A 13,925-nucleotide genomic window follows, 5' to 3' on the forward strand; every position below is an offset into this window, starting at 1 on the left:
GTGTCTTTGCGTGTCCGGCCTGTGCCTTAAAGCAGTGGTACCCAGCGCTGCTACTCCCAGGAGTCTTCAAGACTGAGTTTCCCCCTGAGCTTTTCATTACTTCTTTGAATGGATGAAGATGCATTGCAGTGTTTCCTCAGCCATTCAAGTGCCTAATGACTCCTTCAAGACATGGGGGACTGACTGCGGCAGATGAAGTCATCAAGCTGTATAACATTAATGAGAAGCTAAAAAGTGCTCCATTTCTGTATAAATGGCCATTGCCTTTTACCCAGCCCCGTCTCAGATGGGGCAGCGAGCCCCCTAAGGCTGGGGGAGGTGTTCTGAGCTGTGGGGAGCCAGATTGTCCCGATGGGAATGGGAAACAGCTGGAGAATTGAAGCCCCTGTTAATTTATATACTCCTGTTAGGTTTATGGAGCACCTCCTTATCAGTGCTGTAAAAATTCCTGGACAGTCCTGCCGTAAATCACCTGGGTAATGTATCTGCATAAGCGGACAGAGGCTCTTAAACACCTGATGAGAAGTGAAATGAAAGAAGCTCTCCCAGCTGCTGTCTCTGCTCTCTGAACCCTGAGCTTCGCTGCTTGGAGAACACAGGCTCCAGTCCCAGCAGTCTTTACTATGTCATTGGTTTGTGTGTTTAACAGGTGACTTTTATGATGATCTGAGCTGTTGTTTATGATGGTTCCTGGAGCCCATCACTGGTATCAATCAGCACAACGCTGGGAAAGTTTAGCCGCACAGTCACTGTTGCAGTTGGGCAGGTCCATCCATGGCTACTAGTCAACTAATCTCTAGGCCTCTAGGCATATGAGCTTTATAAGTGCCTTCAAGTTATCACTGAGCTGGGAGACCACAAACAATTAATTCCCATAGATAATTAGCAGGTCAGAATATGCTGTGGCTTCTGAGAACTGGAAACTGTGAAATTAGCTTTTTAAAACAGGAGCAGGATTATAGGAACACTAAACAGCAGCCCTGTTTGGCCAGGATCTCATCTTAAGATTTGTTTCATTGACTGCACATCTGACCAGCTTTGACCAGTTGATCATGCACAAATACAATCGACTGGGCGACAGTATGCCCGCTAATGTTAGAACAGCAGAATTCCAGTTAAGCTAGCTGCAAACCAGAAAATAAATAATTGCAAAACATATGCAAGACAAAGCTTTTTTATTGAGAAGAGTCTTGTGTTTGTGCTGATGATGTGTTGTGATCATCAAGCATGTAGTTCAGGTTAGCAGACATGAAACGGTGAGTTAGAACATTCATTTGCTGCAGGTGAGATGCTGTTTAAAACTCTGTCCAGGGTTTGGGGCTGAAGCTCCTTTTCAGCTATGAGACAGACCGAATTCTTCCACCTGCTTCAACCTATCTCTCTCATTTCGTATTCACAAAAGAGGTCCCGTGATGCACTGGTCTTTGGCAGGTGGACTGTGATTGGCTGGAGTATTGGACAGGCCTTTATCATTAGTCGAAAGAGTAGAACTTGTGATATCCTTCTTTCTTTCCAAAGTGATATCCTTTCGCCACCTGACAAAGGGTCTGATAAGAATGTGAGATAATGACGGTATCAGGCCAAACAGGTTGAAGGAAGTCTCTGAGGTCCAGCTTTGTCCAAGGGCCTGTGAAGCCTAGCAGTGACTGTCCCCAGTGTGCCACAGTGGGGAGTGGATCCTTCTGCAATGAGCTGGAAGTTAGGGAGCAATCTCCATGAAAAACAATACCTGCAACACGTCTTTGTCTATGTAGCTTTGCAAGTCATCCCATGTGTTTGTAGTGTGCCTCCCTGGGTCAGCCTGATAGTCTTTGAAGGCGTTACTGTTTCATGGAGGATGCTCATCAGGAAAGGGACGGGATAAATGATCTGATCTGTTGTTAAATTATTAAGGCACAGTCCACAGTGATAGCGACACACACCACTGGCTGTGCCTCTCCTCATTTTCTTATGGAGTGAGAAACTAGGATACCTGAAGCTTCCCTCAGTTAAACCAACTATTTCTTCCATTTTTTCGATACGGTAAATAGTATTACCATCTCTTTTCAGATTGTGGTCTCGTTGAAAACAACAGTCATTCACTGCTCCAGAGTGTATGTTTTTCACATGCTGTTCTTGCATTTACAGTGAGCGATCACGCCTTGATCCACTGGTTCAACCAGTGATGTAGTGAGTGGTGGTAAGAACTCAGCTTTAATGCTGAGAAATAATGATTCATAATCTAATTCATGTGCAACAGCACTATGTACAAGAAGAAGAATGTGTAATATTAGATTTTGCTCTTCACAACTACTTTTTCAGTTCTGAAACAGAGGAATCCGTGGCCACTTGCATCGGTAGCTTTTGATGCATTGAAAAACAACGTGCGTGCAGCGCTCCCTCACTCTGAAACTCCCCTCTCTCTGTTGGCCTGCTGCTTCTCTCTCGCTGTCACTCCCAGTCTCACTCACAGTGTTGCTATGCTGGATCATTCCTCCCACCACAGCTGTTTATTTATTTGTTTGTCATTTTTCTCAGAACTGGGATGTTGCTTCACGCGGAGCCGAAGTTTCCATTCCTCCCCCATCCCTCTGCATTCCTTCCTCTCCTTCCCTCCTCTTCCATCCTCCCATCTCCCTCCCTCTCTCTCCTCTTCTGGCCTGTCCGCCCTGCTCTCCTGCTCCCTCCCGCTCTCCTCCTGCGTTCCCACCTCCTCCTGCTCTGCCTGCCCTCGTGGGCCCTGGACGGGAAGTCTGGGACGGCTCCGTTCCTCTCCGGCTCTGCGAACAGTTGCTGCTGTGAGGTCATGGCCACCCTGGGGAGCCCCCCCCCCCCTCGCGAGAGAAGCAGCCAGAATCGGAGTCAGACAGAGTCTGAGCAGAGAGTCAGAAGGGAAAATGAAGGAAGTGTTCGGAGGGCGGTGAGCTGAGCGTCTGAGTCTTACAGGCCTGGTGTGCAGTGTGTGCCATAGCAGGGTGTTCAGAAGCTCAGTGTTGGGCAGCCGGGGGTGCACTGTGTTCAGTATTTCAGTGTTAAGAGGGCTGGGATGCGCTGTGCTGGGCAGCTGTGTTTGAGAGTACTGCGTTGCGCTGTGCTCGGCAGTGCAGTGTTAGGAGGAGTGCTGGGCTAAGCCCACTGCATTCAGTTGCTCAGCATAAATGAGTTCTGGAGTCGCAGCTTTCAGGAGCTCAGTTTTAAAAGAGTACTGGGGTGCACTGTGCTCAGTAGCTCAATGTTAAAGGGTATTGGGGTGAAGAGTGTTCAGTGTAAGGAGTGCGCTGTTGCTGTGTGGAGGGCGGCTCTCACTGGTGTGAGTCAGGCCTCTTTTTCACAGGCTGAGCTGAGTATCCGCTGCACAGTGCCAGGCAGCTCTGTGAAGGCACAGGGCAGGGCAGGGCAGGGCAGGGCAGGGCAGGGCACGCACGTGCACGAGGGCTGTGACGTCAGAGTCAGCACGTCCGAGCTGAGGGGAGCTCCTCGCTCTTCCCACAGCACCCCCAGTATAAACGTCCGCCCTTTGGATGAGCCCCTGCAGGCCCACGGACGATACACAAGGCCAAGCTAGCAGACACGGACCATTTGGTTTCTTATTTGGCAGTTGCTGCATGTTTACCAGCTCCCCTGACTGCCGGTCAGTGCCAGCTGTGCCACTCTGAGAGCTCCACTGGCCTCAGAGGAGCGCATCGATCGCTGACGTCACTGCAGGCCTGCCAGCGCCTGACAGAGCCCGCTCTCACCCGGAGCACAGAGGTCCCAGGCTGCTTAACACTGCTGGCTGTTGCCCTGCCACTTATGAGCTTTGTGTTTTGCCCTCTGTGCTGCGGAGCTCTCTGGCTCCCAGGATTCAGTGGACCTGAGAGAGGCCACAGGGGGCGAAGAGAGGTGGAAAACGGGGGTGTTGCTGTGAGAGAGAAGGGAAAGAGAAAAAGGAGAGTTTCTGGAGAGTTTCTCCTCCTTCTCCCCCCTCCCTCCCCCTCCCCCCTCGCCATCGTTTTTCTCCTTCCGGTTGTGTAGGTGGCTGAAGTTTGTCCGTCACTGAGGCTGCGGACAGGTTACTGTTGTATTTTGTTTTCAAAAGGCCTGTTTCCTGTAAACAACAGAGCTGCCGTTTTTACCATGTTTGGTGAGCGCTGAGTGTGAGAGGAAGTCAGGGCTTGGGGGTGTAAAGCCTCGCTTCTGAGCTCCTGCAGACGCCTATAAATAGCAGGCTGGGCCCCAGGTCAGCGCCGAGCCAGCCGGGGATTATTTATGACAGTCTGGAGGCCGAACGGGAAGAGGCCTGGAGAAGTGTGCGAGGGAGAGAGCGCTGTTTCGGTTTGTTCCGCTCGGATTTCACCGTCTCGTTGCACCGTGCCGATTGCAGTGGCCTTGCCCCTAATTCAAGTCTCGCGGCCAGCCACGCTGTTTCCGGTGGTTTGACTGTGTTTGAGTACGAGAGCAGGGCCCAGAGAGACCAGGCGGCACGGTTTCACAGGCACTGCAGGGTCAGGGTGCAGCCAGCGTGCTTCATTCATAAACGTAGTCGTGGCCACAGCTCTTTCAGCACCGCAGCCTTACCTAAAGTGCAAAACATTTGGCAGATTTGTAAGCCCGTCATGTCATTTATTCCTGTTCTTTAATTTCTTGTTTTTCCGTCTTGGTATGGATGACCTTGCTTCTTCTGGCCTTGCCTGTAAAGACGGCTGGGAGAGCTGAGGGTGGCACCGCGGACTTGCACAAGGCGCGTCTTGTCCCCTGTCTGCTACCAGACCCTGCCCCCGCTCTTCTGCATGGGATGCCAATTATGTCATGTAATGACGTCATCACATTGGATGATGTAATGACATCATCGCAATTTATTTCACCCAAATTTAATTTTTATAACTAAAGCTTATTGAGCGGAATACCTTCTTTAAGTAAGAGTCCAACAGCAGTGTCCAATCTGGGATTTGAACCTACAGCCTTTCATCTGTTAATCCAGAGGCCTCACCAGTACCAGGACCAATGGGCTGCATGTGGGTTATTGGTCCAAGAGCACATCATGGAGCTCCTTGAAGGCTGGGATACCAGAGCAAGTGATTAACTGGGCAAGGACACAGTTGGAGTGCTGGGATGATCTGAGCAAAGGACCTCAAGAACCGGCTCTCAGCGATTAGAGTTATGATCAGCGATTTTTCTTCTGGAATCTTTCCTTAGGCGATTGGTTCAGGATTCATGGTAACAGTTAATATTTAACCGGCAATGAAAACACCAACCCCACGATCGGAACGCGTACTGTCCAACCTTTCAGTCAGTAGCTCTCATAGACACGGTGAGCTAAGTATTCCAGTTCCTGCATTATTTCAGTTAGCCCCAAGTACGATGGAATGTCCCGTTATCCCACAGCTTTTTGGCATGGATACGGACCATCTGTACGAGCGTCTGCATCAGGCCCTGCGTGATCCCATCATGCCGTGCGGCACTGGCTCGGGGCAGGGGGCGTGTTCGGCTCTGGCTGTGAGGGTCCGCGTCGCTCTTTTGTTTCTTCCTTTTGCGTTCAGCGCGCCGTTGATTTGAGGTTAGCTGGCCTGCTGCTGCTGTCACTTTGGCAGGCAGGTTTCATACCGCTCGTGAATTGTGTCCACAAGAAACCGCGGTTGTCATTAGGCAAAGCCTCCGGGCCTCTCTTAGCTTCTTTTGCTGGAGCTGAAAACTTCAGACAAAACCCCCCTCCCCCCCCCGCCTCTCACACGCTCACTTTTCGAACCACTGATTCGATGTGTTTCTCTCCCCTCTGCGGCCTTTCGCTCCAGCGCCTCTCCAGTTTTCTCTCTTCCTGCTCTCGCTGTCTCTGTGTCCTCCTCCTTGCCTCTAGCTCTCTCTCTCTCTCACCAGTTGATCTGTTGTTCTCATTCTGTATCCCTCTCCCCCTCTGCGCCCCCTCAGTCTTGTACTGGCAGGTTGGTACCCCAGTCTGAGATCATAGCTGGATACCGGGCTCTGTTCAGGAGCAGCTCTGTTTCTCTCATCAGGCGCAGGGGTGCGATGCCACATGTATTAAAACGAACCCGAGCTGCAGAGCCGGGGCGGTTGTGAAGTGCCCAGGTCCAGTTAGTGTGGCACGATGTCCGCTCCATCTCAGAGTGGACACAGCAGTGTACGGTGCTTCCAGATGCCTTGATTGAGTCAACCTTCAGAATAAACACGCAAACACAAACCAGAGGACACCAGCGGAAACTTTGTGGAAGTGCATTTATAACAGGAGGCATGTCTTTACCCAAAGGGTTGTGGGAGTATGGAACAAGCTATCCATCCATGCTGTTGAATATCCTGGTTTAATTCAAGAAATAGGCAGATGAGATCCTTGAATCAGTTACCTACCAGACAGACTAGGTGGAATGAATGGCCTTGTCTCGTTAGTGAACTGTTCTTATATTCTAAAGCAAAGACTGCAATATATGAGCAATATGTAGGACTTAACTGATTTTGCAAGAATTACAATTGTGTAGAAAATTCAGTGAGGAGCAATTTTAAAACTGAGAACAGGAGGCGCTTTTTTACACAAAGGGTTGTGGGAGTATGGAACAGGCTGTCCAGGCTTATGCAATCAGCACAGAGCCAGTGTTCAACCTCTCAGCAGCTTTCCCAGGTATCCCTGCTCACGCAGATCCACAGTCCCCCCTCGGCTCAGAGCCTGTCTTGCCAGCAGTACGCTGCTCGCGAGATCACAGCCTTCCCCCCCGGCCTTGGAATTCCGCCCTGAGAACACTTCCCAGCACAGGGCTGCTCCCAGGGATTTGGGAAAAGCGCTGAGGCACACAAGCCAGCTCTGCGTGTCCATAGTCACACCTCATGAGTGGTGAGGCAGGCAGCTGCTGATCAAGAGTGTGTGTGTGCGCGCCTGTGCAGTTATACTCTAATCTAAAGAACTGGCTTCTGGCTTGTTAGAAACTAGTGACATTTTGATGGGGGCTTCTGATCACCTGCCTCAGGAAGGAAGTGACTTTCAGGCAGCTTACGTCAAACATATGTACATATATACATAGAACAGGAATGTGTGGCTCCACACCAGATTTTTATCGATTGCTTGTGTGCTTAGGTGCAGAAAAATCTGAATCTACAAATATTAGTCATGAACAGGCAAGTACGCAGCAGTTCTTACTTACTAGTCAGAGCGGGCTGAGTCTGTAAATTAATTGCAGTAAGTTGGCAGTGAAGGCTGAATTCTCGAGGCACTCTCTGGGATGATTCTCACCTTGTGCTGAATGTTGAGAAGGTTTTCGTTCAAGAAGGTTGAAGAAAAACAAAGATCACTGAGATCATTGCTATGATGCACTATGGTGTGTTTGTGTTACGTCAGGGAATAAGCCAGTCAACTAAAACGGAATCAGGGCAAGTAAGACATTCTGGAAAATGCTACCCAGTCTGCCCAGTTCTCACCTTTAACCTCTCACCTTTGACCCCCACAGTGCCTCACAGGGCCCCTGATGAATTCCTGCTTCTTGTAGTCTGGATGCTGTGAGAAAAACTTTATTGCTTTTGTCTGATTTGGATTTTTAGAACCTTTAGGATTAGGCCAGCCAAACAATATGGGCACAGACCTAAACAGAAGAAGTGGCATTAATCCAGAAACCCAACAGCATAGAGGCCCAGATCTGAATTCACTGCTGAAAGAGTGAGAAAGAGGGGGAGGGAAAAGAATGATTTTCCAGGTTTTTTGACAAAAAAAAAACGTTCACTAAGTGCACACTTGTGTTTCGTTAAAACCAGCTTTCAGCTCTGTTATGGGCCCGCTGAGAGAGACGCGATCTTTCATTGACTTTCTCCCCCAAACTGAAGTCACTGCAGGCTGAGGTCACGTGACGGAGACGAGGGGCTCTTTTAACACCGTAGGAGATAATTGAGGTTATTACTGCAGCCTATCATTAACGTTTAGTCACTCGCTTATTTAAAGAATTAGATTGTCAGCCTGCTGTGGTTTCAGCTCCAGGGTACAATGCTGATATTGTTACATAATTACACGCATTGTTTTCCCCCTTAGAAAAACACAGTCCCGCTATGCTGCAGTAATACACTGAGAGCGGGACTTGCGGCTATGAGCTGTTTCGCCTGAAGCGCGGGGCTCGGAGCTGCTCCGAGCTGCCCGGGTTGTGCCATGGGAAGCCGCGTGTGGGAAAATCTTGTGTACCTGGAGACTTGGCACAGCCGTGCAGTGGGATCAGCCTCTGGCTCGTTCCCAGGGAAAACAGGGACGTCGCCCTGCTGCTGGGCTGAACGGATCAAAGCGATCGCACTCAGCCTGTTGCGGGAAAGTCTCTCTTCCGACGATGGCCGTTGGCGAGTGCCTGGTCGCCACGTTCTGTAATCTGCAGCGTCATTTTGCTGGACCTTAAACCCTTGACTCTGCAGAAAACGCTGCCGGAGAGCAGGGGGGATCTTTGATCCTTATCTTCCCCGGGTCGTGCAAGGCGATCGCTGTGCAGTTCAATTATTAATGGAGAGTCCACAGTCCCTGGGGACACGTTCTCTGCTCGCTGCACGGAGTTAATTATTACTGCTGCGGTTCGTCCTCTGGCTCTCTCTGTCCCAGCAGACCGTTAAGCAGGCAGCCGTCTTTAAAAGTGCAGGAAAGAGCCAGTCAATGGTGAAAGATTAATCTCTAGGCAGCAGTGTTAAGTGTTTTGTGTGTGTGTGGCGAACATTCGCGTTTGTAGGAGTGCTTGTAAACGCTCAAGCCAGCCATCAGGCCACTTACAGTAGTCCATTTGGCATTTAGTAGTTAGTTGATCCAAAAAAGCTTTCTAGCCATTTCTTGAAAGAAGCCTCAACAACATGGCTGGGTAGCTTTTTCCACACTTCCACAACTCTTTGGGCAAAGAACGGTTCCCTGTTCTTGGTTTCAGGGATTTGAAATGCTTGTATCTGGACCCCTCATAATCTCCTCTGTTCAAGACCACAACGGTTCCGTTCCCTCAGGTCTGTCGTTGTAGGCCATTCCCTTCAACCTTGCAATGCATCTGCTCTCTGTACTCTGGGCTGTCTCCAGAGCAACAGCGTCTTTTCTATAGCGTGGCGACCACAATGGCGAAAAATATTCATTCAATATAATATCAGGTCTCCTTGTAATCTTCCCGGTTCAGCTCCGGCTTGCTCTCCTGATGAGAGACTCGGGGAATACGAGCAAACCAGGGTTTGTGCATGCATGGTAGTGCTGTTCATTTGAAAGATGTGCGTTTTGACTGCTGTGTTCTAGGAAAGGGGCACCTTGGAACTTACTCACTGTGGCCCAGGGTAGTCCTCCACCAGGCGCACAGGATGTTTCATGGAGTATTGGGGAATCGAGCATGAAGCACAACAGCATGATCTTCAAAAGCTTTTCAGAACATTTCTTGACATTTATCTCATAAAGCAACGGAGCAAACACCTTTGATTGCCTCTTACAATGCAATGTACTGTATACAGACAGGCCCCATTCACAGGATAGGTATCTTGTTTTTTCAGGCTGGTGCTCCACTGTTGTTCTGTTTTTTGTGTGAAGTGGTTACTAGATAATGAGGTGACATCCTATATCTTTCCTACTGGTAAATCCCACAGCCGCTCCTTAAAATCAGCAATTATGTGATGAAAGTGTGTTATAAAAGCATGTTATATTTTCCCGGTATTACTGAGGTGGGGTTTTCAGGCGGGGGATTATGGACATCCTCTGTATAACGTAAACACTGAACTGCTAGTGCTGCTCCACACACAGAACATCAGTTATCTGTCAGCAGAGGCTGTCATCCAAAATATACCGTCCTTTTAATGAGCTCCAAAGTGTTCTCATTCGTGCGGCCTGTAATCCCCTAAAAGGGAATTACTTTAATTGTGTATTACATTACGGCCCCTTTGTAATAAAGTCATGTGAGTACGAGTCAGGACATGGAATGGGCTCCAGTAAGCTGTCAGACAGGTTCATCTCAAAGCCCGCAGTGAGAATATTTCCATTTGTGAAGGAACACAAACTTTACACTCAGGAGATTTTGGTCGGGACTCACTCAACATTGAGCCCTGAGCAGGAGCTGAAAGATAATGGGGGTCTGTGTCCATATATCTCTTTGGGGAGTGTCAGCGGTTTACAACACAGCAAAGCATTTTGACTCTGCTCTTTACAGATATTGGGGTAGGGTTAGTTAACAGGAAAGGAATGTAGAGCTGAGTACACGTTGTTACAGCTGTATACCATCCTACATCTTAGTACATCACATTACAGCTGAGTGCACCATACTATAGATGATTATACTGATACTACCAATAGGTGCACCATACTACAGCTGAGTGCACCATACTATAGATGATTATACCGATACTACCAATAAGTGCACCATAGTACAGCTGAGTGCACCATATTACAGCTGAGTGCACCATACTATAGATGATTGCACCGTTCTTCAACTGAGTGCACCAAATCTGTAGTAGAATCTATATTGTATTAATAAACAATTATTAGATCTGCTGGGACCTTTGGAAAGGGATTAGAACAGACAATTGTAAAACAGACAATTATAAATTACTTTGTTGCTTCTAAATGAGGTGTATGATTGAATGTACTCCATTACATATTAATACACCAGAGGTACAATAGATACTTTACAGCTCTCCCAACATGTGCAAAGAATCTTGTCATTACCACTAATCTTGGCAATATTGTCCTGTCTTTATGAGTTTCTTTTGAAACATCTCTGCAAATGCAAATTGAAAACTATTAACCGATCGTCAGTTCTGATCAGTTGTTCTGTAATATTCCAGACAGAAGACTACATAGGAACATAAGAAACTTCCCAATGGGAATCGTGCCAATCTAGGTGTTCTACAGTGCCACTGAGTGGTCTATAACCCACTGATTTAATTATAAAGAGGCTACATGTCTAAAGAGCGGGGGCGAAAACTTGCATAGTGAACCTATGTTGATGATGTGTGTGACTGGGCAGTGCACAGCTTTCTGTTCAGCCCTGAAAGAGGAATGATGTCACTGACTCCTGATCAGTAGCCCACTAACTCTGCTAACCCCTGTCCGTCTTCCTCCAGGGCTCTGTTCACGTATGATGGGGCAACGAACAACTTGAAGCTGTCTGACTCTGGAGGTAAGGAATCACTCATTTGTCACTCATTTCTAACTCGGGGATTTCCAGACTACCCTGGCCAGGACATCCCCTTTTTAACCATCACATTCAGCAAGGACTGTTATATGAGAGAAATATAGCCATTATAATACTCATATTGTTACACCTGGATCAGAGGTGGACAACATCTAGCTAAAGTCAACATTTGCAGTTCTTGGGATCTTCAAAGCAAGAAAGAGGTTGTAGACACATTAGGGGTCTGAGACACATTGATCAATAGAATCATCTGGTGTACACTAATTAATTAAGTTTTGGGTAAATCATTAAGAGTTATAAGCATTCCAGGAACACAGGATAAAAGACAGGGAGAGAATTTAAGGACAAGAGAGGCCAAGAAGAGGACAGGAGAGAGAAAAGGGAGCCAGTGGAGGCTGGGGATGCTTTCTCTGGATCATCTCTAAAGACCAAATTCTAGTGAAGCATTTGAACCTGGTGACAAAAGGCTTGCCATTCTGTCGTTTTTAGGAAACTCTGATTTCCCATACAGAGAATCCCTAGGTTAAAAGCAGTCTCTCTTGCATGACTAGAGAGACAACAGGTTTCCCTTTAGCTTTGTAGCATCCATATTTATAGAGAGAGATTTAACTGTGGGTCATATTCTGCTTAGTTCAGAAGGCAGGTTTGTGTGGGTGTTATATAGGATTTGATTACTTTGTAGCAATCTGGGGTTTTTTTGGTGGGTCAGGACATTGGCATCGGAGACACTTTGTACATAGAGTAACTTTTATGGTGCATTTTGTATTGTGTGTTCTTAGTGTGTGTGCTTGTCATTATTAATAAATATTTGTTGAACTCAGTGTGCATGATTTAATACTCTGTTCGCCAAAGAAAGACAACAAAGAACTCAGGTGCCCCTAGCTATACCAACCATTTGGCATATCTCTAATAATTTGGGGGTTTTGATTATTTAATTATTGATCATCCCGCTTGGTTATTTCTGTAACCAAGCAATAATTGCTGTATCCCGCTATTTGTAACGACAGTAATGCTGGAGTGATAAAAGTAAAAAGCTGTAAAATGGGACTCGATGAATGCAGTCAGATTGCTCCTGTCCAAGTGAGCGGGCTTGTTTCCCGGAATATACTTTCTGGGTTTTCTGGGGGTCCCCTAGAGTGTCTCTGAGGACCCCTGGGGGTCCCAAACCCCTAGTTTGGGAACTATTACATCCTAAATAACACATCAGCAGCAGGCCTGTTAACAGTCCCACAGTGACTGAGGCGTCTTCTGCTTGAAAAACCAAAGGTCTTTCTAATGTGCCCTCCCCCTCTCTCTCCCTCTCTCCCCAGCTGGTGGGGTGGCTGAGCTGGCAAAGAAGTTCCAGAGCAGCCACCCTCTCTACGGCCTGTGCAAGATAGCGGCCCCCGGCGGGGGTCTGCCCCGGATCGTCATGGTCATCTGGGTACGTCCAGCGGGTCGCTGTCCCGTCCCGCTCACAGCTCTCTGATCGCCTGCGCTCCTCCTCTCCCTGTGGGGAGCCTGTTGCGCTGGCGGGGCCAGGGGAACGCGGTGTTGCCTCGCAGTAAGGGGAGAGACTCGTAGGGACTGAGATGGAACAAGTGAAGGTTAATTGCACACGGAGAAGTAGAAGGCAAAGCCACAGCATTTCAGCTGTTAAGCCGTCTTCAGGTGGCAGTGTATGGGCTGAGCCCAGTGTTTACCGAGTCGGACTAATTTCTATAGTAGTTAAAGTAGGGAGCTGCGTCAGCATGCGTAGATTTCAAAGGAACGAGTGAAGGTTTATTCCCTGCTGAAAAGAGAAGAAAAGAAACAACGTTTCAGCTGTGGAGCCTTCTTCTGGTGTGTTGTTTCTAATTGATATATTAGGTACCTATAGCCTGTGTGGGGAATTTGGTGTCAATTGAGATAAAGGGTATTCCAGTACGCGGTGCATTTATTGGTATTGGTATGAGCTGTAAGGATGGATAGGGTGTTTCAGGTGTATTAGTTGGGTTTATACTATGTAGATAAGTTATATCAAGTACAGCAAGTAGGCATAACCGGGCTCCTCTTTGTTGGATAAGGAGAAGACATTGTAGAAGTCAGCCTAGTGTTGAGATTGACTCCCACCTCAGAGCTGCGTGTAACTCCCTCACTTGGAGTTCAGAATGGGTTTCCATGACGACCAGTTGGAATGTTGTGGGGGTTGGAGGTCGCATCTGTAGCCAGTTGGGGGGGCAGAGTCTAGCGTAGCCTAGCGTAGCCCCTTGACCTCTCAGCTCTCCCCCCTTCCTTAAACACTTCCTGTGACGCTCTCTCACTGTCCTCAAATTCAAAGTCAACCGGCTTCAGGGGCACAACCTGTTACTTTCAGTGTTGCCAAAGTAATGACAATCAGAAGACGTTTACAGACATGTCCAACAACCCCCCAAAAAACGTATCGTTGTTATTTGAGATGCGGACTCTCCGTTCCCCAGGCTGTGACAGGAGATCACATACTAGCCTGCAGCTCTCTTGACATTCCTCCCTCCTCCTCTTTTAGGACTGTTAGCTGTTCGAAATCCTGGCAGCTGTGAGAATTCTGGGATTAGATTACTTATTTTGCTTCATAACGATGATTATCTCGGGTGCCACTGTGATACCGCCGTTAGCATTGCTGCCTCGCTAGCGCTGGGGCTGGGGTTCAGTTCCCAGGGTGCTATCTGTGTGGAGTTTGTTTGTGTGGATTTCTGCTGGGTGCTCCAGTTTCCTCCTGCAGTCAAAAAGACATTTTGGCAGGTGAATTGGCTTCTGGGACAGCTGGCGTGAGTGGGGGCGTATTCTGGGTCTGTGTGCCCTTCGATGAGCTGGCGTCCCATCCAGGGTGTGTCCTGCCTTGAGACCGTTGCTTGC

At 48.2% G+C, this 13,925-nt stretch overlaps 1 protein-coding gene across 1 annotated transcript in view; it reads left to right on the plus strand.

Annotated features, from left to right (window-relative positions):
• LOC148673774 (uncharacterized) overlaps positions 1–13,925 on the plus strand; it is a 57,517-nt gene that overhangs the window by 14,049 nt on the left and 29,543 nt on the right. The window contains exons 2-3 of the mRNA XM_088630580.1: positions 11,002–11,057; positions 12,383–12,495. Of these exons, the coding sequence (XP_088486706.1) occupies positions 11,002–11,057; positions 12,383–12,495 (169 nt within the window). The remainder of the gene's footprint in view (positions 1–11,001; positions 11,058–12,382; positions 12,496–13,925) is intronic.

The sequence above is a fragment of the Lepisosteus platostomus genome, chromosome 4 (genome assembly GCF_059453375.1).
Source record: "Lepisosteus platostomus isolate fLepPlt1 chromosome 4, fLepPlt1.hap1, whole genome shotgun sequence".
In the NCBI taxonomy this organism is placed as follows: domain Eukaryota; kingdom Metazoa; phylum Chordata; class Actinopteri; order Semionotiformes; family Lepisosteidae; genus Lepisosteus; species Lepisosteus platostomus.